We start from the raw sequence: 25,140 nt of genomic DNA on the forward strand, positions 1-25,140 counted from the left end.
GAGGCTCTGGGTTAATGGACCCGTGAGAATGCCAACCAAGGTTCTGCACATTACCACCAGGAAGTACCCTTTGTGGTGAAGGTATGATTCACTGTGAATGTTCTTGTTGTTAACTTATGGCTTGATGCTTTATGGGCAAGGCAAGGCTTATGGCTTTTATGGCCATTTACTCAAAGTTGGGAGTTCTCTTGTTTGTGCCAAGTTACCTGTGGCCTATTCATAACTGACCAGTTATTGAAGTACAGTGTCTCTGCATTTGCATTTTAAAGGGTTATGTACCTTTAAATTTTTGTTGGTAATTTACAGGTACCAACACATGGGACAAATTTGAGTTGCGTATCCACAAGAGGGTGATTGGCCTCTTCAGCTCTCCTGATGTCGTCAAGCAAATTACTTCCATTACAATTGAACCTAGTGTGGAAGTGGAGGTTACAATCACATACTCTTAAAATTGGACGTGTTTGCAATGTAGCCATCCTACTTAAAAATGAGTTTGTTTATTGTGTTCTTATTTTGAATTTAAAGACTTGGTAGTGTTGTTTCCAATTTTCTTGATCTACCAAATATGAAGTCTACGCTTCCTTGAATGTGACTTTGGTAGAAGTAGTGTGATCCAGTCTCATCCAAGAGTGTATCTTGTGTCCCCAACACCCTTACTTTGCATTCCATATCCTCCAGGTACTGCAACCACTGAGTTCTAAAATTGCATACCAATTACTTACTGAATACTGTAATTTACATAATTTCAATTTTAATATTTTCTGAAAAGTTGAACTTTATTTTTGTTAAAGCTTATAACTTCTATATGCTTGGTTGTGAGAATCTGAAAGGTGAGTGAAGTTTGCATTTCTCCAATTCTATGGTTGTGTTGTTCTTCCCTTATTTAGTGTTGGATAATGTGCTGCTGTTGGACAAAAGACCAAGCACTTGATCTTTTACCCGTAACCCATCTTGTTTCTTATATGTTTTTTTTACAGGCTTGTCCTTAATTTAATTCTTTGTACAGAAAACATGTGAGTGTCTCTGCCTTGAGTCTAAATATCCAATCTTTTGTTTTGTGCTGTCATGGGAAATAGGCCATGTGTGTGTTTACTTGATTAGTGGCTTAGAGGCAATAAAGTGACTTCTATAATTATTTGGATTGTATATCTCACTATTACATTATTTTGGCTTGTTAAGCAGTTTCCTAAGCCATGGAAGTGGTTCTAACAAAGTTACTGCTAGCATGGGGGAAGTAGTGTTGGTTCAACCTGCTATTAAATGCAGGGGAATAGCTTTGTATACATATGGAGAACTTGACTTGAAGGATAATTAGGTATAGGAATTTTGGTGTATTATTGTAATTTGGCTTGCAGCTTGCAGCTAGTAGCCCTAGAGTACTTTCATTTTTCAGATTTTATTTTGTTCTATTGTACTCTTGATATTCTATTTATGAAAGAAACAATTTTTGAGTATATAGTGTGGTGTGGATAATAGCATATCTGAATATATATTTCTGAAACCATTGGAAACAAGAAAAAAAAAAAAAAAAAAAAAAAAAAAAAGCTAACATGAAAAATTCTTTCATCAATTTTACAATTAATAGACAACAGTTTTGTTGAAAAAATCGTCGTCTTAGAGTTAATAGACGACAGTATTTCAAGAAACCGTCATCTTCACAATTAATAGACGACGGTTTTTTAATAAACCCGACATCTTTGGATATGATAAACGACAGTTCTTTCAAAAAACCGTCGTCTTTACATCTAATAGACGATAGTTCTTTAAAAAAAGTCGTCATCTATTAGATGTAAAGACGACGGCTTTTTTACAAACCCGACGTCTTTGGATATAATAAACGACATTTCTTTAAAAACAACCGTTGTCTTTACATATAATAGACGACAATAACCCGACGTCTTTTGCTATAATAAACGACAGTTCTTTCAAAAAAAACCGTCGTCTTTACAAATAATAGACGACGGGATTTACCGTTGTGGTTTTCAGTATCAAAAGATGTCAGTCGATTTCATGACGATTGAAAAACCGGATACACGACGGTGGATTACAGTCGTCTATTGCGATTTTTGTAGTAGTGTTGTGTCAATTATCTGCTTGGTGTTGATGATGATGATGATGGAATTAATCCCAACTCAAATGTAAGGCTCGTCAGCCCGGCCCAAATTTAATGGGCTTGGGCCGGGCCGGGCCGGGCTTTAAAGAGGAGAGAGAAAATATCGGGCCGGGCCGGGCTGGGCTTTTTAAGAAAATTTAAAGCCCAAGCCCATCTCATGAGCCGAGCTTTAAAAAGCCCATCGGGCCAGGCCGGGCTAAGCCCAACGGGCCGGGCCGAAATGGGCCTAAAAAATAATAAGTGTAAAAAAAATAAAAATAAAAATAAAAAAATTTATAAGGATGGTATGAATAAATATGCAAATGTTTGGTGATGTGTTAAAGAAAAGTATGATTATATTTGGTGGTATGATTATGTTTGGTGATATGATATGTTGTTTGTCTTATTATATATATATATATATAATTGTTGTATTAATAAATGACACAAATTAATGTGCTAATCATCCAATTATAAACTAGGAATGAGTAGAATTCAATGGAAACAAACACAATTTTTATAACAAGTAACACACAAAAAAAAATTAAAGAGGGAGATTTGTCATTCAAGTGATGTAATCCTAATCCTAAACCCTTATTTATACATAATTATATATGTATGCGGGCCTAACGGGCCGGGCTTTTGTGGGCGGGCCGGGCCGGGCTTCAAACACCCAAGCCCAAGCCCGGCCCAAGCCCAAGCGGGCCGAGCCCTCTCAAAGCCCATAACGGGCCGGGCCGGGCTTTTTTTCAATGGGCGGGGCGGGCCCCCGTAGGCCCATGAGCCCGCGGGCCAAATGATGAGGCCTACTCAAATGCAGTTTATCTAGGTATGTCCCATTTGAAAACAACTCTTCATGGAAATGAAAAGCCATTATATATATAAATTCTTCTTTATTTTACTGCCCTTTAATTCATTTTATCTTTTAATTAAAAAAAAATGGTTGGGCAAAAGGAAGTGAATCATTTAATATGGGATATTGCATTTGTTAGGCGCATATGATGATGAAGAAGCCGCTGCACGTGCTTATGACTTGGCGGCATTAAAGTACTGGGGACAAGATACAATCCTCAATTTCCCAGCATAATTTTTCTCTCTGAAATTGGATTTGGTGGATCTGTGATTAATGTAAAATGATTAATTAAAACCAGTTTTACATTAATCAATGTTATTAGCATGAAATTAACCTTAATTTTTACTAAATTATTAATTAATTACAGTTAGGCACTTACCCAGAAGAGCTCAAGGAAATGGAGAGCCAGTCGAAAGAAGAATACATTGGATCATTGAGGAGGTGATAAAAAAAAATAGTACCTCTGCTGGTGTTTACTTTGAAGATTTATATTAGAGATGTTAAATTGTTATTTATCAATATTTTTTTAATTAATTTACAGGAAAAGTAGTGGATTTTCTCGTGGAGTTTCAAAATATAGAGGCGTAGCAAGGTAATTTTCATTAATTTTAATTATGTCAGTAGATTTTATATATTTACACCAATATTTAAATTTTATAATTAAATTGCTTTTTTTTTTTTTTTGGTCTGAACCACGAGGTGGTCATGGATGGGCCCCAACTATGGGGGGCACCTTTAAGCCTTAACCGCAACCCAGACTAATCCCTGCTCACACCAGGTCGGCCCGTAAGGGGTAAAGTGCTGGTCAAAGTGGTGACTACATACAAGAGCAGGGATCGAACCCCTGACCTCTCTTAAGGAATGAGAGTGCCGAACCACTCACACCAACCACCTTGGTTTAATTAAATTGCTTTCACTTGGCTTCTTTTACATCCATTGGGGTATTAAAAAAAAAAAAAAAAAAAAAAGGCACATGTAAGCAAAGATGCTAAGTTGCCCAGAAATTTGTACGGGGTTCTGGTAGCCTAAAGATGACGTTTAATGGAGAAACAGTCGTCTTTAGGCTACCAGTTGCGGCTTAAAACTCAGACGACAGGAGTAAATGAACAACTGAAGTATAATAAACATTTGGACGACGGTTTGATCGTTCAACCGTCGTCGTAGTTAAAAAAAAAAAACAGCTTAAATCTCCCATCCCCATTCATTTTCCAAGAACCCATGGCCAAACAAATATAAAAGAACCCAAACAGAGAGTAATTATTACAAGAATGCAAACACCAAAACATAAAAGAACCCTAATATAGCTACCAATTAAGAACCCATAGCTACCAACGAAAACATTTATGGATTTAAGAAGAGATTAGGGTTAAAGGGACTAGGGTTGTACTTACATGGATATTGAGAGAGAGCTGCGAGAATATAACAACTGCTTGAGAGAGAGCTTGGAGAATCTACGTACCCAATGCTTTGAGAGAGAGCTGAGAGAATATAACAAAAGCTTGAGAGAGAGCTGAGAGAATTAGGGTTAAAGGGACTAGAGTTGTACTTACATGGATATTGAGAGAGAGCTGGGAGAACATAACAACTGCTTGAGAGAGAGCAAAAACTTTCAGACAAATTTATGTTGAAGAGAGAGAATGAACTATTTGAGGGTTAAAGGGAAATTCTGAAAATTTTAGGTCGCGGTAAAAAATTTTAAAGTACCGCGTTTTTCAACGACGACGGTCAATACTTATATGAGCGTTTAATTCTTACTTACAACGGCGGTTTCTACATAAGACCGACGTTGTAACATAACGGACGTCGCTATTTAATAACCGACGTGGTAGACCGAATTCAATTAGTCTTGGTTTATGTAGTTGACCAAAAACAGCGGGAGAAAACCGGCGTCGTTTCAAAAAACCCTAAATTTTACAATAATTTAAAAAAAATACACAAGTATGAGAAAAATGAACCGAAAACTGCTATGGACTCCTTACAACAATGCCTTCTACAATAGTAGGCTAAAATATGGATTTCATAATTTTAAATTTATGGGCACCAATGAATCACATAAACTTTAGAGTTATGTTATGTAAAGTATAAGGAGTACCGTGCTTTGTCTCTAAATTTGTTTGCATTTTTTTATCATTTGAATTTTAAAAACTAAAATTACATTTTTCAGGCCTTAACGGGCAAGATATTGTCTCAATCAGTGCATAGAATTTGCCGGTATATTTTTCTGATTTTGTTTTGAATATATTATTAATATTAGTAATTAAATACAATAAAAAAATATTTCTAAAATTATATTTTTTAAAGCTTTAGGATAGAGACAATATTTCAATGAGTGCTTGGTAGTTTCCGGTTTAATTTTTGGATTTAGTTTTGAATTTAATATGGAATTAAATAAAATATAAAATTCATTAAAAATTAAATGAAAAATGACCTAGCCGACGTTGTATTCTTTTACAACGACGTTAAACATCACAAACTGACGTCATATAATTTTTAGACATCGAAACGAATAGAAAACGACGTCTTTTTTTGGATAACCGACGTGGATTATTGTATTACCACGTCATTTTATTTTAGATAACCGACGTTGTGTATCTATACAACGTCAAATGTTTAATAATAAACGCCTTTGTATATTATTAAGACGTCTATATGGTTATACTAACCGACGTAGTATATCGGTACAAAATTCATCTATAGAAGATGAATTAATTATAAACCGTCGTGTTTATGACTATTACATGCCATTTTTAAGAATTGCCGTCGATGTTATATTTCCAGTTACAGCAAGACGACCATTGTGTACACATATGGGGCGTGTAAATTAGAATCAGACGTCGGTTTTTGGGAACTAAACAAGTTTTTTTTTAAAAATTAACTTTTTTGATGGTTGTTCGCTTGATTACAGCAAAAATATTTATGTGCATTTTAAATAAACTAAAATAAACCTAAACATTGTTCATAAATATTTATATACATCAATTATCCTTCGGTAATAATTTGTTCACGAATTCTGCCCATTCATGCTTAACTTCGTCAATATCCTCTTGTTTATACTGAACTTTATATTTTTTCAAACTGCAAAATAAACCAAAAAACCGACATGTTATAAAGATACAAACGACGGTTTTAAACAAAAATCTGACGTAGTAAAATAAAGAAAGTATATCTAAAATTTTGCGTTTTACCTTCTTCTCGAAATTTAGGTATGGATCATGAATTATATCTCTCATGAATCGCATCACGTAATAGCCACACTCTACACTTATTGGTTGTTCAGGAGTGCCGTGTAGATTTTTCCAAATGGCCTGCTGTTTACGTGAATTTTTGTTTATATAAATGTTAAACATTTTAATTGACCTGTTACAAGAAAACAAAGGGTGTTAATGACAAAATAAAAAATTTAAATACAAATAGTAACCGTCGTGGTAAATCAGTCAAAATGACGGAGTGTAAAAAAAAATGATGTGATATTTTGTTTCAAACGGTAGTAAAAAATTACCGTCGTTGTGTAACATTATAACGTCGGTAAGAGTAAAACGTTGTATAACAAAAAATTGAACAGAAAAAATTAAAACGTTCTTAAATAAAACCCAAACGACGTGGTAGTTAAATTAACACGACGTTTTAAAGACAATTATGACGTAATAAATTATTTAACACATCGGTAATAACTTACCGTCGTTATATTTTCATTATAACGTTGGTATTATTAAAAACCGTTGTATATTTAAATAATTTAAAGGAAAAAAAATCTTAGATCAGAAGAAATCAACTTACGTATTCACTATATTTTTCATGTTGTCGTCAACCATGCGTTTTGGCAGTGAATTCATGTAATAGGCAGTCTCCATTGCTGGTCTCACAATTACCATCACCCAATGACCCCTGCACATAATGATTCATATAAGTTAAATAGTACTACAAAGAAAAATATTACAAGCTTAGGAAAATACTTTAAATGGTACTAACCCTGGATTATAAGGGACCAAGAAAAATTGATTCCCATCTGCTGTTTTCAGGCGGCTTGACAGGTGTTTTATTCGGTCTGATAGAGATCCAGATTGAGAGCTCACTAGCCCAGGGTCCACGAGGCCAACAAGGTTTACCATATTTGCCATTTTTAAATAGTCAAATAGGAACCTAAATATATGAAAATCAATTAAATGAGATTTTAATTTAAAAGAAAGGGAAATGTAAAACAAAATGGGATTTCTAGAATTACCTCATGTATACTCATATCACTATGGTTCCAATCTCAACCATGGAAACAAACTGCAAAATATCATCAGGTAAGAGGAAGGTTGATTCTGTACAATCGGTAAGGGATGCCGATTGTAGATGAGGTAGGCCTGTAGCGCTTGTTTTGTTGCTTTGAGACAAGACCATCGGTAGGAGATGCCGATTGTTCGAGGCCTTGGGCACTTGGGTGAGTTCCTCCAATCCACGTGTCGTCGTATGAGTGGAGGGTCAGATATGGTACAAACAGTAGTCCTCCAAGTTGCCGATTGAGAAGCTTCTCGGTTGGGGACTTGAATCTGTCTTCGGCACTTTGACCCGGAGATGGTCGTATTGTTGTCGATGGTGGTAGTCCCCCAAGTGCCTGAGCGAGTGACCTTGGAAGAGAGACGGCATGATGTACCGATTGTTCTAAGTGGTGGAAGTCCTGTGTTAGGAACACCAGACGTTCGGTAGGAGAGGTGAGTGAAAACTCAACAATGTGCGCCTGCCGTTCGGCACGAGAGGTGAGTGTAAACTCAACAATGCGCGCCTGCCGTTCGGCACGAGAGGTGAGTGAAAACTCAACAATGTGCGCCTGCCGTTCGGCACGAGAGGTGAGTGGAAACTCAACAATGCGCGCCTGCCGTTCGGCACGAGAGGTGAGTGAAAACTCAACAATGTGCGCCTGCCGTTCGCTAATGGAGTTGTGCTTGAAGGTGGCTAGAGGTGCGACGTTCAAGAAGTTGAAGCGTCTCTGTGGAGTGGAGGCGTTTCAACTGACAACGTTTGGTCTCCCCCATGCATGCGTGACACGTGTCGGCATGGCTGTGAAGAGTCGCGTCGTTTGGTATCCCGATGCGTCGCTTCGCTTCCCGATGCTAGATCGGCTTTATAAATGGGAGGGGGGGACGAGAGTTCAAATACTTGGAAATTTTGAGAGTGGAGAGAGCTTGTGAGAGGCGATTTCCGGCAACCGTGCGAAGGCTGAGCAGGCGATTTCCGGCGAGCGTGAACAAGGCGGAGGCGATTTTCGGCGAACTTGAACCACCGTGCAAACAAGGTATGTTGCCGTGTTTTGGCATTTGTATGAATCAAAGTGTTGAATTCATTGATTGTTTGTTTGAACAATGTATGAACGAGTATGAACAAGCAAGAACAAGCATGAACATAAGTGTTTAGGAGGTAGAATAAGATTTTGATTCTAGCATAGCACTTAGTTTCCCTTCGTTTGTGTTTGTAGATGTCAGATACCGAATCCGAGGGTAGGCGTAGTCCGAGGGCCTATGAGGACGAATCGTCCTGGGGGAGTTCGTCCGAGGGGAGTGAGAGTACCGATTCTGGGAGCTCTTCAAGTTGTGAGATAGTGGAGGGGGCAAGAGTGCGTGCCGAGGCTGGGGGCACTTCGACGAGGGTGCCTGAAGATGGTGAGCCTTCGACTTCGGGTCGTGAGGCCGATGGGGGTGGCGTGTCCGTTGCCGCCCCAGGGGAAGGGGTGTTGAGGGTTGTCAGGGGGAGGCAACGGATTCCGATGGCAAAGCCCACGGAACCTTTGTTCGGAGTAGATGATTTAGAGCCGAACACGCTGACTGAGGCTGAGTAGGCGAAGATTCGGGCGGAGTTCAATATTCCGGAATCGGTAGGGATGCGAATTCCGGGGCCTTTAGAGTCGCTCAGTGATAATGACAAGGGCGTAGTCTTCTTCACCGACGTGTTTAAGCATGGACTTCGGCTACCGTTGAGACATTCGGTGCAGAAGATCTTGGCTGCGATCGGGTACGCATCAGGGCAGTACAATCCAAACTTTTGGATTACATTGCTCGGGACGATCACAGCTTTCAGCTTGGCTGGCGAGGGGGAGCCGAGCTACGAACAGTTTGCCCAACTGTATAGTGTGACGAGGGCAAAGAGTGCTGATAATGGGGGGTGGGTGCAGTCCAACTGTCTATCGGCAGGGCAGCGTGGACACTTTGTGGTTGGGGTGCCGAGCTCCCAGAAGACGTGGCGTAAGCGTCGAGTCATTGTGTCCGGTGATTGGGAATCGGCACCGGGAGTGATTGTAGAGAGGCGAATCCCTACATCCTTCCAGACAGTCGGTAGGGTGGAACCTGTCGTTCGGCAGTGGTTTTGTTGGGTTTTTTTTTTTTTTTTTTGTTTTGTTTTTGTTGTTGTTGTTGTTGTTGTTGTTGTTGACCGTTTGCATTTTTGTCTCAGTGTCCCTGAAACGACCTGCTGCACCGATCAGAGAGGTTGAAGCAATCGAGAGGGTGAAGACGAAAATTGCCGAAGAGGATCAGTTCTTTAAGGAGCTGCTCTACTTCAAGAATTTGTTCAAGGCTGGTCTGATCGGAAGGGTCGAACACGACCGAAGAGTGAGGGAGGAAGAGGAAGAAGAAAAGAGGCAGAGTAAGAGATGCCGTTCGGCAGGGTCGGTCTTGTCTACTTTCTGAAGGTACCGTTCCCTTACTAACTTCGTGTGTTTTGCAGTGGCAGGTGGGAGGCCGATGAGTGAAGCTACCAGGCGGCGACTGGAGGGGCAGGGGGCATCGAAGCAGACGAAGGGTCAGTCCCCCAGGCCGAAGAAGAAGAAGACGGCAGGAGGTGCTGGAGGGGCTTCGGCCGATGAGATGACGGTGGCTGATCGCCGTCGGGAGAAGAGGGCGGCCGAAGCTGAGGCCGTTCGGGAGGCCCATCACCGAATGACAGGCAAGCGGATGATCGAGGGTGCCCTCGATGCAACACCGTTGCCGAAGCGGCCAAGGGGGCCGAATGAAGGGACATCGGTGCTAATTCCCGATGATGAAGGAGAGGGAGAGGAGGGCCCGGTCAACATAGCTTGCCCTCGGAAGGCGGTGCCTTTCATCAATTGCATGATCGATGGCGCTCAGATGGAGCTGTCAGAGATCGAGCAGTTGTCGGTGAAGACACTGCGTGAGCAGACCGGACGCGCCTTCCGGCTTCAGGCTGCGGTAAGTTCGTAGAGAGTTGAATTTCAAGTGTATTTTGATTCGGCATGTACTAATGTTTTGGTTTGTGTTGCAGGCTGAAATGGAAATGTGGCTCTGCGCAAAGCGGGCCGTGAATGCTGCCGAACGGTACCAGAAGAGGTTTGAGGAGGGCCGTTCGAAGATAGCCGATGCCGGAAAGATGCTCCAGGAGGCGGATCGGTGTGCCAAGGAGAATGCTGCTAAGATTGCCGAGTTTGCGTCGAAGCTGGCGGCGGCTGAGCTGGAGGTGGTGGCCGCTCAGGAGGCCAAGGTCGCGGTGGAGGTGGCCATGGATGCGGCTGAACGGTCGCATGTCAAGGAGCTGGGAGAGGCGAAGGCGAAAGCCGTTGCCGACTATCGAGCGTCGGAGGAGTTCACGCGTCTGGTGGACAAAGAAGTCATGGAGCAATGTGACGACTTTGTCTACCGATTCAAACGGTATAATGCTGACAAGAAGTTGAACTTGAACTTCCTCCGGGATCCGCCGCCGTTGCCAGAAGGGGTGACCGAAGAGATGGTGGAGGCTTACAAGGGCGAGGATGCTGAGCCCGTGGAAGCTGATGAGACCGAATCGAGCAGCGAGGAGGAAGAGAACCATCCAGCACCGAACGGGTTAAGCATGCCGATAGCCGAAGCTTCGACGGTTGCCGAGGATGTGAATGCCGACCCCGATCTTGAAGGTGCAGCTGCCGATGCCGAACCCTAGGCCCCTTGGTGATGTTGTTTTTGAATATTTATTTGGAATGGCGGTGTGTAAAGACAAATGGCCCTTCTGTGGCCTGTTTATCTATGTTAAGTTTGTTTGGGTTTTATTTGCTATGTTCCTTAATTCTGTATGTGTGCATGCTGTATGTAGAATATTCTGGATGTAATATTGCTGTATGGTAATGCCGTATGTATAGAATAGGGAATTAAAATAAACCAGTTACAAAGTGGATGACCGAAGGTGACGACCGAAGGTGACGACCGAAGGTGACGACCGAAGGTGTGACCACTTTGTACAAAGGTGATGATCGAAGGTGATAACCGAATGTTCGTTCACTTTGTACGAAGGTGGTGACCGAAGGTGATAACCGAAGGTGTGTTCACTTGTAGTAATATTTGAGATGTTCTATATGCCAAGGATGGCCGAGGGTCTGACCATCGGTACCGCGCAAACGGTAAGTCCTCGGTCGGCAGACATGGACGACCTCGTAAGGACCTTCCCAAGATGGACCAAGGGTGCCTTCGCTGGAGTCCTTGGTGGCAAGAGAGATTTTACGTAGAACCCAGTCCCCCACTTTAAACGATCGGCATCTGACGCGCGAGTCGTAGTAGCGAGAAGTCCGTTGTTTGTAGGCAGCATTCCGAAGCTGAGCCTGGGAACGGTGTTCATCAATGAGGTCCAGGTTGAGTGTGAGTTGGGCTTCGTTTTGCTCTGGCTTGTAAGATGCCGTTCGACACGAGGGTGCGTTGATCTCGACGAGGACAACGGCTTCGGTACCGAAAGCAAGGGAAAACGGTGTTTCTCCTATCGACCGTCGGTAGGAGGTGTTGATGGCCCATAGTGCTTCCGGAAGGAGATCGGGCCATGCTCCTTTAGCTGTCCCAAGCTTTTTCTTCAGCGTCCTCTTGATGATCTTGTTGATGGCTTCGACCTGGCCGTTCGATTGTGGATGTGCTGGGGAGGCGAAGAACAGGTTGATGCCGAATCGGTGGCATAGGTGCCGGAACTGAGAGGAGTTGAATTATTTTCCGTTGTCGGTGATGATTGCATTCGGGAGGCCGAATCGGCAAATAATATTCTTCCATACGAAATGTTCAACTCTGGCTGCGGTGATAGTTGCCAAGGCTTCGGCTTCGGTCCACTTGGTAAAGTAGTCGACAGCGACGATGGCAAACTTGAGCTGTCCCTTCCCTTGGGGCATGGGGCCGATGAGGTCTAAACCCCATTGAGCGAAGGGCCACGGGCTAACAATCGGAGTGAGCGGTTCGGCAGGGAGTTTTGGAACTGAGCCGAAAAGCTGGCATTGATCGCACTTTTGGACGAGTGCGACGGCATCGGTATGGAGTGTCGGCCAATAGTACCCCTGCCGAATGGTTTTGAAGGCTAGAGATCGGGCCCCAGAATGGTCTCCGCAGGCTCCTTTGTGAATCTCCCGTAAGACGTAGTTTCCTTGCTGCGGGGTCAGGCACCGAAGCAATGGCAAGGAATGGCCACGCCGATAGAGAATCTGATTCAAGATTAAGTAGCGTGCCGATCGGCGGCGGATGGTCCTAGCCTCAGTTTTGTCGTCCGGTAGCGTTCCGCTTGAGAGGTAAGCATAGATGGGATCCATCCAGCTTGGGTCCTGCCAAACGGCATGTACCTCGCTTTCGGTGGTGCTGCGCCGAGCGAGGATTTCGATCGGTACGTGGCGACCGACGTTGTCGTCAATTGCCGATGCCAGGCGTGACAGGGCATCGGCGTGGCTGTTCTCAGATCTAGGGACCTGGTGAACCTGATACGCGTCGAAGTGGTGTAGCAATTGGCGGGCATGTGTCAAGTAGGCAGCCATCGAAGTATCTTTGGCTTCGAATTCTGTCAATACCTGGTTAATGACGAGTTGTGAGTCGCTGCATATCTTAAGCTGTCGAGCGCCCATGCCCTTGGCAAGGCGAAGGCCTGCTAAGAGAGCCTCATATTCGGCCTCGTTGTTAGAAGCGTGGAATTGGAATCGGATGGCTAACTCGATGGTCGTCTGATCAGGGGCCTTGAGAACCAAGCCGGCCCCGCTGCCCTGTCGGTTGGACGAGCCATCGACGTACAGAGTCCAAAGCAGAATTGATGGATTAAAGGGTCCTTCGGTCGGACGAGCAATTGATGCGGCCGATTCCGAAACGGCATCCTCTGGATTGGATCCTTCAGATGTAGTCAGTTCGGAGATGAAATCAGCGACGACTTGCCCCTTCTCGGCAGGCCGAGGGTGGTAGTGAATGTCGAATTTGCTAAGCTCAATTGCCCACTTTACTAGCCGACCTGATGTCTCCGGTCTTTGTAATATTTGGCGTAGAGGCTGATTGGTGAGAACGGTAATGCTGTGAGCCTGGAAGTACGACCGAAGCTTGCGTGCTGAGAGGACAAGAGCATAGGCAAGCTTTTCCAGCTCAGGGTACCGAATCTCGGCATCCTGCAGGGCGTGGCTGGTATTGAAAATTGGAAGCTCTATGCCGTTCGGCTTGCGAATGAGCACGGAGCTTAATGCCGTTGCCGATACCGATAGGTAGAGAATTAACTCTTTGCCAGGAAGAGGGGTGGATAACAGGGGCGCCCTGCTCATATAGGCCTTGAGGTCGTGGAAAGCGCGATCGCATTCGGCGGTCCAGACAATCTGCCGTTTGCTTCCTTTGAGGGCTTTAAAGAAAGGGGCACACCGATCGGTAGCCTTGGATATAAATCGAGCTAGAGCGGCGACACGCCCCGTGAGGCTCTGGACATCCTTCTGAGTCTTCGGAATCCGCATGTCGAGCAAGGCCTTGATTTTTTCAGGATTGGCTTCGATGCCTCGTTGGCTGATCATGAAGCCAAGGAATTTGCCCGAGGAGACGCCGAAGGCACATTTACTTAGGTTAAGCCGCATGTTGTACTTCTTTAGGACGTCGAACATGAGGGAGAGGTTGTGGAGGTGAGAATCGGCCGTTCTGCTCTTGACTAGCATGTCGTCCACATAAACCTCCATCGATGTGCCGATGAGCTCAGAGAAGATCCTGTTGACCAGGCACTGGTAGGTTGCTCCAGCGTTCTTCAAGCCGAATGGCATGACTTTGTAGTAGTAAAGTCCTTTGTCGGTAATGAATGCCGTATGCTCGCGATCGGCAGGGTGCATGAATATCTGGTTGTAGCCAGAGTATGCGTCCATAAAACTAAGAAGTTCGTGGCCTGCTGTTGCGTCTACCATTTGATCGATTCTTGGCAAAGGGAAACTATCTTTGGGGCAGGCCTTGTTTAGATCGGTATAGTCCTGACACATTCCCCAGGCACCGCTCGACTTCTTAACCAGCACCGAATTGGCCAGCCAAATTGGTTAAGTGACTTCCTGGATGAAGCCGATTGTGCGCAGTTTCTCCACCTCGATTCTCATTGCCTCATACCGTTAGGCATCGTAGGCCCGCCGTTTCTGCCTGATGGGTTTGAAAGTGGGGCAGATGCTGAGCTTGTGGCTGATGACGCTCGGGGCGATGCCAGGCATGTCATCGTACGACCAAGCGAAGACTTCGGTATTGGCGCGCAGGAAGGCAATGAAATCGGTACGCAGTGCTGGACTCAAGGTGGTACCGATTCGAACCTGTCGGTCGGGTTCTGCTTCGGAGAGGACGACCGATTCCAAATCCTCAACGGGTTGTGCTTGTGGGGTAACGGCTTCATCCCTGGGATCATCCGGTTTGTGTTGTGTGGATTTCAGCTGCACCAAAATGGGTTCAACTGCATCCTCAACTTGTGATACTCGCAAGTGCACGAGCCGTTGGTAGTTTAGCGTATGTAAGTGCGAGGTCGATTCCACAGGGATTGGTGATTGAATGATCCAATTTAGTTTCCCTACACAAAACAGAAATGAAAAAGAAAGGAAATAAATAAAACAAGGAAGAAAGAAATAACTAACTCAAGCAGATAAGTTCCCAAGTTCAATTAGATTAACGGATTGATTCTAGCTAAAGTATGATTAAGCCATGGTGTTTGGTCATAACCTTGTGTTCCTAATTCCCTAATTTGATCATTTGTTGTCTAACCTAAAATTAAGCATTAGGAACCCATTAAGCATAGAAGAACAATTTAAACAACCAAGCATGTATCTAATCCCTGTTGTCGAATGTCCATACATACTCTTCCTATTCATAGTTCAATTCGAATTAAAGCATGGTGTCTACTCTTAATTCAAACCAAGATAGCTAACATGCAAGCCTAAATGGTGATCAATCATTCAAACTAGCATATTAACTTATAAGCATAATGAATAAGAACAAAAATCATAATTGAAACTTGGAAACTAATCAAACTTGAAACTAAAGAAAAGAATTTACATAACAATGAAAATTAAGTAGAACTTGGAAAAACTTAAGGAGAATTTCAGCACAAAGATCTCATTATAACAATTGAAAACTAGAAAGAGAAACTAAGAGAATTTGAGGGAGAGAAGGGAAGGGAGCTCTAGAGAAGTGTTTGAGAGCTCCCCCCCTTGGGGTGTGTTTACAAGCTTGGGAAACCTCACTATATATAGGCCTAAGGAAGCTGAAAATCTGAATTAAGTATGGCTAATGCATACAACACTTGTTTTATAAAATCTGAAATGGTTGATGCACTTCACTAATGCATACAACACTTGCATTATAAAATCTGAAATGGTTGATGCACTTCACTAATAAATCCCACCAGCAGCCCTAGCTCATCTTCATGTCGCCATGACCAAGCTTCCAACCATAAATAATAGCTCATCCTGAGGTCAGCATGACCAGCAACTGCAAGGGCTTACGAATTGGGCTTCCCTTAAGCAAATTAAGACTTTAAGCACTCAAACTTGAAGTTCAGAATGTCTTCTTTCCAGCCATATATCATTTGGGCCAATCCAAGGTCGGAGGAGGAAGTTAAGGCCAAAACAAATTGCTAACTCATTTTGCGCGCTGATAAAATCCATCCTGAGCATGGCTCTGTGTTTGCTAGGTAACAGACTCCACAATTATCCAATAGGGCTGAATTTCGGATATGTTATAGTATACACCCATTGGAACAACTTTCATGAAGAATGTGGCCTCATCCGAGCTATGTAGGTTGCTGAAATAAAGCTTGCAATATGACCTACGAAACTGGGCTGGCAGGGGACTGTAGCCAAAATTGAGTTTGTCTTTAAGCTCTTCATCCATTCATCCAAATTAGGCCCTAACATGCATGGATTGCATCATTTACTATCCAAAGCCATCATTATTACCTAAATCTCAATGAACTGAAAGATAAACACAAAAAGGATTAAAAGCACAAGTTTAACTCAAAAATATAACCAAATCATAAGCTAGAAGGGTACAAAATGATATACAATTATGAACCGATCAAATACCCCCAAACCTAGATTTTGCTAGTCCTCGAGCAAAACAACACAAAACAAAGTTAAAAACAAAACAAGAAGTTAACTAGACCACTTTCGTAGGTAACTCGATTGCATTGAGCGAATGCAACAAGCCTTTAAACCTCTAGGCATCCCTAGTAGGAGGAGTTGTGTCTCCTGAGGGTTTAACAGTTACGATACCCACAAACGTTTTTCTAACTCTACAAAACAAAATGGTTAGAAAACTTATTAGATTTGTTAGTTCTTAAGCAAAACCAAAACCAAAAACAAACATAAAAATAAAAACAAAACACAAAACACAAAAAACAAAAAAAATCAAAATCAAAATAAAAACTCAAAACAATCTTTCCGAACATTTTGTGAAGAGAAATGACTCATGCACATGACTTAAATGTTTTGAAAATAAAAGCTCAATTTTAGACATTATTCACAAAGCGGCAAAGTTCAAAACATAATATGCTCAAAGTGTAGTAGTGTGATAGCCAAATGCAACAAATTCCCCAATCTTAGTTTCCACACAATTTCAAAAATCATACCAAGCACAAATGCAACTTCAAATCTCACCAAAGTTGTCCTCTCACAAATGAATCACTCAGAAGAGGGCTACAATGCAACACTCAGTTATAGACATGGGATTAGAGTTAAACCATAAAGGAGTTAACTCAAAATAGGAAGATGAAGAACTTGCATTAATATGATCTCAAGAAGGATGCCAAACACTTAAAAGTAATAAAATGCATGCAATTCAACCATATGACATTTAAGATCAATTTAGGTCTTTATTATAGGTTGTAATGGGGCCAAGGGTGTAAGGTGAGTGAGAAATGAAAGGTATGGATAATACAAAGTCCAAGGAACTCAAAATGTAAGAACATAAAATAATTGTTTACAAGACTTCGAATCATCACGATTAGATTTTTTTTCTTTTACATGATCAAAACTCCTTATACCTTCATGTACATTGATTCAAACTCCTTTCCAAACACCAAATTATTTTGAAGGCCCAAAAATGAAACCCAAAAACAAAATTTCATTCAACTACCATTTAATCATAACTTTTTTCTTTTCTTTTCTTTCACCAATTGTGTGATTTTCTTTATTTTCTTTTTTTCTTCTATGTAATATCCCTTCCCAAACTTAGCATGAAAAACACATCCGAATTAGAGCTCATGAGTTCCTTAGAAAGGTAAATATTTGTTTTTCGGGCTAAGGCGAGGAAATATAATTGGTAAAATGAAAGAAAAGGTTTACATGTAGGCTCAAAATGGTTAACAATGGAAAATCATGCTTAAGCATGCATAAGGTTAGCTTGAAAGGCACAAACGATCCAAAGAAGGCCTTAATATCATTTCTTTAAATGTCATGAAATCAAATTGCATAAGAATGAATGAATTTTAAGTGTTCAACCAAATCAATGAATAATGAGATCAAACAACAACTTTGATGACAAGAAAATAAGAGTATGTGTATAACACTCATGAAATGAAGCACAAGGCTCAAAAGCTCACATTATATGGTTATATAAGTCTAATTTATGCTTGATATAATTCTTTGGGTCATGCAAATCCTTTAATTGGAAAATTATGAAACAAATGGCAAGTGCAAAGAAGGTTTCGAACATACCATGCTAGAACGATGCCAAATTAATTAATTAATGAATTATTTTTTTATTTTTTATTTTACAAGAAGAATTTACAAGGAACAAAAAATAAATAAATAAATAAATAAATAAAATTCAATTTTCATTTAAGTCATGCAAACATTTATCACAATCTCATCAAATGTGTTCGGAAAGTGACTCAAAACAAAACAAGACTCAAAATATAGAAAAAAAAAAAAAAAAAAAAAGCGCAAGAAATATATATATATTTTTTTAATAAGAGAAACTAAATTTACTTGGTAAACTCCAATACCCCCAAATCTAGATATGAACATTGTCCTCAATGTTTAAAAATTAGGAACAAGCAATGTCATAACAAGAAATGAAAGGTACTAAAGTAAATATAAAATCACAAAACACACAAGAATTGAAATAAAATAATTACAAAATAAAAATTACAAACAAACAAAAAAAATAAAAAAAAATAAAAAAAACGAAACAGTAAAACACTCGAAACAGAAAACAAACAGTCTTACACAAACCAAAACCCAAATGATTGAAAGCCCAACCCAAAAGAAGTTAACACACTTTGAAACCTAACAACGGTGAAAACCCGAAGCCCACAATGAAGTCCGAAGCCCACATGTTATTAATTTATTTATTTTTATTTATTTATTTTAATTTAATGAAACGTGAATTGGGAGTGCGAAGGCGGGTATTTACGAAACAGAAAAAGTGTGGTCCTTGATGCCTTGGTTCCTGGGAAGTCACGGGGAAAATAGGTGAGGGACGTGTCGGCGTGCAGAGGCCGCTTTCACATCCCCCAAGCTAGAATTATTAGACTCGTAGGAAGGCGCGACGACTTTTTCACTTGAAGGTGGTGAAAGGTGAAAATGCAATTAAGGGGGTTGGGAAACGGGTGCGGCGACATATAGAGATAAGCCGTAAGGGCCGCACAGAACTCAGAACCGCAATGGCTAGGGTTAGCAAAAACTAAGTCTATAAAAGGTAAAAAAAAAGAAAGGGTAAAAAACACAAACTCAGAAACACACAAAAGAGAAAAGAAAGAAGATAAGAAGTGAGAAATCAAATGGCCTCTTCCTACCCCTTTTCGTTGGATCTCAACCTAGCTCCACCGACTCAAACACGAGGCCAAGCAGCGGCACCAGTATGGATGCCCTACTTTGCTTCCGCACGGGGGCCTGTGACAGTAACTGACTCAATACTCCTGGACAACGATGTTGCCATTGGAGTGGGCAGAAATCTGGTGACTCCTAAAGATATACGTGTTCTGGGGACAAGGGATGACAACCGGGTCGTGAGCGATGCCCTGGCACTGAGCGTGCAGAGTACGGCAACAGTCGCAAGTTTGGGTCATCGCCTACTTGCGAAGTCCCATGAGGTAGAGGTGCTGAAAGGTCAGTTGGCGGCGGAGCGAAGTATGGTTGAGGAGTGTCAGACTGCTATAAATAGCTTGAAAAGGGAGAGGTCAAGGATAGTGGAGGTGAATCGACACCAGCTAGAAGTATTGCGGGACGAGAATAGAAACCTATCAAAGATGGTAGAGTTGTACTCTCGCGACATGCGAAAACAGCTGGAAGACCTAGACCGACCGGGTAAACGCAAGCAAGCAGATCGTGAGAGTAGTTACGCTCAAGCTAAGATTGCGATCTTTGGGAGCTCAAGTGGTGAGCCCCAAGAGGCTGTGCATGAAGCCCAGGAAGAGGACAGCCAGAGGGCCAAACTCAAAGCTCCAATGGTCGAGACACCGAGCACTGTGAAGAAATGACTTCTACTGCATTATTGATGTTTTTATTTTAATTTATTTTATTTTTTTGGTTGTTTTTGTCTTTATTTTGTTTTGGAAATAAAAGAGTAAATTTGCAGAAGGAAAAAGAAAACGGAAAAGAAAGCACACTTTCCAAACTTAAATCAAACGAAGACGACAAACGGAAATGGAAGCACAGTTCCCTAACTAAAATAAAATAAAGATGACAGCCGAAAGGAAAAAGCAAAAACACAAAGCTCTAGAAAATGAAAGTAACGGGCAAAAACATAAAACACCAGAAAACACGGAAAAAAGAAAAGTAAAGTGAAAGTAAAGGTGCTCCCCCTTGAAGCGATTAGGTCGAGCATGCCCGGGAAATCCGAAATGGTGTTGGCTCTCTCTCTCATCAGCGTATGTCTATTTAAACCACACCTCTGCAAACGGATGATACCCAGCATTTCTTCCTGCAAACTCAAGGAAAAACATCAAAAAATTCAGAAGCAAAACAAATGGCATCCTCATGCACTCACCTTGATGATCTCAACCTTGAGCTCTCACTTGCACCACCGAATGCCCAGACAAGGGCTCCTCCAACTCCTGTCTTCCCAAACTCCACATATCATCACGGCACGGCCTCAAACTTTGCTGAGATAATACCAAACTTTTCTGAGGCAATGCCGAACAGAGTAGCGCTGCTGGGAGGCATGATTGGCAGCAAGCTCACACCGACAGATCATCTGCATGTGGCACAGAGGTCTGACAAGGCAGCGGTGGAGGAGTCCCACAATTTAACTGTGCTCCACGCGGTCTCCGCTACCAATTTGGGCATGCGCCTACTAGCGAGGACAAGGGAGTGTGCCGCGATGAGCGAGGAAATAGCTTCCTTGAAGGCTATGGTGGCGGACTTGCAGAAGCGGCTCTACTGTGCCAATCAACACGTGGAAGCACTGCAGAGGAAAAATGAGGACCATGTCGAGCTGCTGCAGATTCTGCAAGTAAGAGAAAATAGAGGCAAGCCATGATGATGATGAAGATGAAGAAGAAGAAGAAGAAGAAGAAGAAGTTTTTTTTTTGTTTTTTTTTTGTTTTTTTTTGTTTTGTTTTTTTTTGTTTTTGTTTTTGTTTTTGTTTTTGTTTTTAATGCAGCGTTTGAAATAAAAATGTGTTTTAACACTCAGAAATAAACTAACTAACCATACCACGTAAATAAATAAATAAACTAACTTAACAAAACAAAAACAAAGACTATACAGAAAAGAAAACAAAGAAAATAAATAAATAAATAAAACTTAATTTAAAAACACACGAATATACAAGCAACTCACGGATGACCAGTTAAGGGCCTCAGAAAACACAGCCAGGGGATCCGGGAAGGTTGGAGGGGTCACAATGGTCCCGCTTAAAACCCAAACTTCTTAGACACCGAAGGTGTCGCCTAAAGAACTCCTAGACACTGTATTAACGGAAGTGCTCACTGGGGTTACCATAAGTCGGCTCATATGAAAAATAATTTTTTTTTTTTTTAAATTTTTTTAAAAATATATTCTCGTAAGAAAAAGAAACAAAAACAAATTAAGATAACATGAAACAACAAACCATAAACGAAAATGAACTAAGTACTCTAAACAAACTCAAACAAACGATATAAATTATTGTACTAAAAGAAACAAACCAAGAAACCAAAGAAAAAAAAACAACCAGCACTTTCTATCACCTATTTATCACCATTTGGACAGATTCGTTTCTATGTTTTTCAGCTTCGACCTATGTTCAGTTTTTAGGCTATAACTTTCCAACCGTAAGTCCAAATTTTACGTTCTTTATATGGTTGGATTCAACATAGAAAAACAAAGAACTCAACGCGGACCAAAAGGCAAAAACAACTACGAAAATAAACAGAATTCAAAGAAGAGAAAGGATTGAAATGCTCCCCCTTGAAGCGATTAGGTCGAGCATGGATGCACTTGGAGGTCACGACTTCTCCCACTACTCCACACTTCCTATCTTTGAAGTTGCCATCTCTCTCCATTTTTATTGAGCTATTTACATTGCTAAAACAAACACATACAAAAACTTGAAACGGAATTAAAGGATTACGAAATATAAAAAAAAACTAAAAATAAAAGGGAAAAATCAACACAAGTCCAATTCCATGCTTCAAAGCAACAAGCACCAATGGATTGTGTAAGCTGGGACTTAAACCCAGTTCTCCTGCTTGTTGGGCAATTGTCCTTTTCTGTTGGACTACAAACACAACTTGTCCATTAACGTCATTAACTTTAAAACAAGAAATTGTCTAGTTAAGAAAAAAAAATAAAGTAGGAAAGTCAAATAGAATCAAACAATGTTACCGATCCCCGGCAACGGCGCCAAAAACTTGTTGTGTGGATTTCAGCTGCACCAAAATGGGTTCAACTGCATCCTCAACTTGTGATACTCGCAAGTGCACGAGCCGTTGGTAGTTTAGCGTATGTAAGTGCGAGGTCGATTCCACAGGGATTGGTGATTGAATGATCCAATTTAGTTTCCCTACACAAAACAGAAATGAAAAAGAAAGGAAATAAATAAAACAAGGAAGAAAGAAATAACTAACTCAAGCAGATAAGTTCCCAAGTTCAATTAGATTAACGGATTGATTCTAGCTAAAGTATGATTAAGCCATGGTGTTTGGTCATAACCTTGTGTTCCTAATTCCCTAATTTGATCATTTGTTGTCTAACCTAAAATTAAGCATTAGGAACCCATTAAGCATAGAAGAACAATTTAAACAACCAAGCATGTATCTAATCCCTGTTGTCGAATGTCCATACATACTCTTCCTATTCATAGTTCAATTCGAATTAAAGCATGGTGTCTACTCTTAATTCAAACCAAGATAGCTAACATGCAAGCCTAAATGGTGATCAATCATTCAAACTAGCATATTAACTTATAAGCATAATGAATAAGAACAAAAATCATAATTGAAACTTGGAAACTAATCAAACTTGAAACTAAAGAAAAGAATTTACATAACAATGAAAATTAAGTAGAACTTGGAAAAACTTAAGGAGAATTTCAGCACAAAGATCTCATTATAACAATTAAAAACTAGAAAGAGAAACTAAGAGAATTTGAGGGAGAGAAGGGAAGGGAGCTCTAGAGAAGTGTTTGAGAGCTCCCCCCCTTGGGGTGTGTTTACAAGCTTGGGAAACCTCACTATATATAGGCCTAAGGAAGCTGAAAATCTGAATTAAGTATGGCTAATGCATACAACACTTGTTTTATAAAATCTGAAATGGTTGATGCACTTCACTAATGCATACAACACTTGCATTATAAAATCTGAAATGGTTGATGCACTTCACTAATAAATCCCACCAGCAGCCCTAGCTCATCTTCATGTCGCCATGACCAAGCTTCCAACCATAAATAATAGCTCATCCTGAGGTCAGCATGACCAGCAACTGCAAGGGCTTACGAATTGGGCTTCCCTTAAGCAAATTAAGACTTTAAGCACTCAAACTTGAAGTTCAGAATGTCTTCTTTCCAGCCATATATCATTTGGGCCAATCCAAGGTCGGAGGAGGAAGTTAAGGCCAAAACAAATTGCTAACTCATTTTGCGCGCTGATAAAATCCATCCTGAGCATGGCTCTGTGTTTGCTAGGTAACAGACTCCACAATTATCCAATGGGGCTGAATTTCGGATATGTTATAGTATACACCCATTGGAACAACTTTCATGAAGAATGTGGCCTCATCCGAGCTATGTAGGTTGCTGAAACAAAGCTTGCAATATGACCTACGAAACTGGGCTGGCAAGGGACTGTAGCCAAAATTGAGTTTGTCTTTAAGCTCTTCATCCATTCATCCAAATTAGGCCCTAACATGCATGGATTGCATCATTTACTATCCAAAGCCATCATTATTACCTAAATCTCAATGAACTGAAAGATAAACACAAAAAGGATTAAAAGCACAAGTTTAACTCAAAAACATAACCAAATCATAAGCTAGAAGGGTACAAAATGATATACAATTATGAACCGATCAGTTTGTCCGCCCCTCTGCCGTTCGGCACAGTAGCGTTAGCAGCTATCGAGTATGCTTCGCGAGGCGTGGCTCGTGCCGAACCTTTGGTTGCCGAAACGTAACATGTCCGTGCACTCAACTGATCCCCTCGCACTTGGCCTACGCCAACGTGGGTGGGGAACTTGAGGAGCAGCATGTGTGGTGACAGCATGGCTTTCATTCTGGTGAGCGCCGTCCTGCCGATGATGGTATTATACGCTGTTGGGCAATCGACCACCAAAAAGTGAGTATAGATGATCGTTCGTTTGGGAATGGTGCCAACCGCAAACGGAAGCAGGACACTGCCGATTGGTTCGATCACGTCACTAGAGAAGCTTAGGGGAGGGGTGATGTCCTTGTTCAGATGTTGCGGATCTATGCCGAGGGCATTAGCAGCGTCGACGAATAAGACATTGACCGAACTGCCAGTGTCGATGAGGATTCGGCCTACGTCGAAATTTGAAATGTCGGCTCGGATGATCATGGGATCAGAGTGGGGGAAGATGATGCCTCGCTCTTCTTCTTCGGAAAAGGTAATAGGCTCCCAGCCGATTCGCTGGACTTTGTTGTTGCGGCCTTGATCTACGCTGAGGATCTGGGGGTACTGAACGGCACGCACATAATCTTTGACAGATCGGTTGCTAGTTTCGGCGATGGGTGTCCCTCCACTAATCATATTGATCTGCCGATTCGGTGGTTTATCCGAGGCTGGTTTAGTGCTCAAATACTGATCCAGCCTTCCTTCATTGATGAGGCGTTCGACAATTTTCCGAAGGGCGATACACGATTCTGTATCGTGACCATTGTACTGGTGGTATCGGCAGAATACTCCGGTGTCCTTCTCGTTCTGCCGAGGGAGCTTGCGATTGTTCGGCTTTGGTATGATTTCCCCCTCTGTCAGGAGAACATGCTCATAAGTGGTGTTGAGCAAAGTGAAAATTTCCCCCGGCCGATTCCGCTTCGACTCGCCGAAGTCGCCTCGCCTATCGGAGTCCTTGCCCTTTTTGTTGGTGTCCTGCCGATCTCGGAAGTGGTTTTTCCGTTTGTTTCGCGGCGTGGAAAAAGCAGGGGCAGGGGGTGCCGTTCGGTAGGTGGCCTGGTTTGTAGTCTGATCCGCCGGGAATCGGTCATAAGGTTGGGTCGAAGGCTGATCGGTCGGTACCGTTTTGGTTGGTAGAGCCGAAACCGACCCTTTGGAATTGAAATTATCAGATTGCATACTTAATGTTTTTTTTTGTGTCATTCGTGGTCCTCAAGGTTAGATGTGTGATCACAAATGGTCCCTGCCATTAGGTTCCGTCAAAAACTCCGTTAGTTTGCTGACGTGGCATATATATGTATCACAAAACATCCTTGAGGTTCACGCACCTATCACAAATGGTCCCTGTAAATTTTTTTAATTTAAAATTCATAAAATTTTGGTTTTCTTTTTTAAATACACATGACACTATATTATTGTAGATGTGGGCTCCACATATATGCCACATCAACAAACTAAT

General features: G+C 41.7%; 1 protein-coding gene across 1 annotated transcript; it reads right to left on the reverse strand.

The window, feature by feature from the left end:
• Window positions 1-10,972: 10,972 nt before the first annotated feature.
• Window positions 10,973-24,860, reverse strand: LOC148294188 (uncharacterized). The gene is made up of 5 exons (XM_088253303.1): window positions 23,925-24,860; window positions 14,452-14,568; window positions 13,541-13,998; window positions 11,941-13,363; window positions 10,973-10,993 (listed from the first exon to the last, which is right to left on the reverse strand). Exons 1-5 carry the CDS (start codon window positions 24,858-24,860, stop codon window positions 10,973-10,975), a joined length of 2,955 nt encoding a protein of 984 aa, XP_088109429.1.
• Window positions 24,861-25,140: the final 280 nt, after the last annotated feature.

The sequence above is a fragment of the Prunus avium genome, chromosome 5, assembly GCF_965620075.1.
Source record: "Prunus avium chromosome 5, drPruAviu1.hap1.1, whole genome shotgun sequence".
NCBI lineage: Eukaryota > Viridiplantae > Streptophyta > Magnoliopsida > Rosales > Rosaceae > Prunus > Prunus avium.

Excerpts from the sequence above, each read along its gene's own strand:
- LOC148294188 (XM_088253303.1), bottom strand. The coding sequence starts at position 24,860 with ATGCAATCTGATAATTTCAATTCCAAAGGGTCGGTTTCGGCTCTACCA. Across the intron at positions 14,569-23,924 it reads GTGTCCTGCTTCCGTTTGCG|CTGAAATCCACACAACACAA; the intron begins GTTGGCACCATT and ends ATTTTGGTGCAG. Across the intron at positions 10,994-11,940 it reads CAGCCAGAGTTGAACATTTC|CATGCACACATACAGAATTA; the intron begins GTATGGAAGAAT and ends TTCTACATACAG.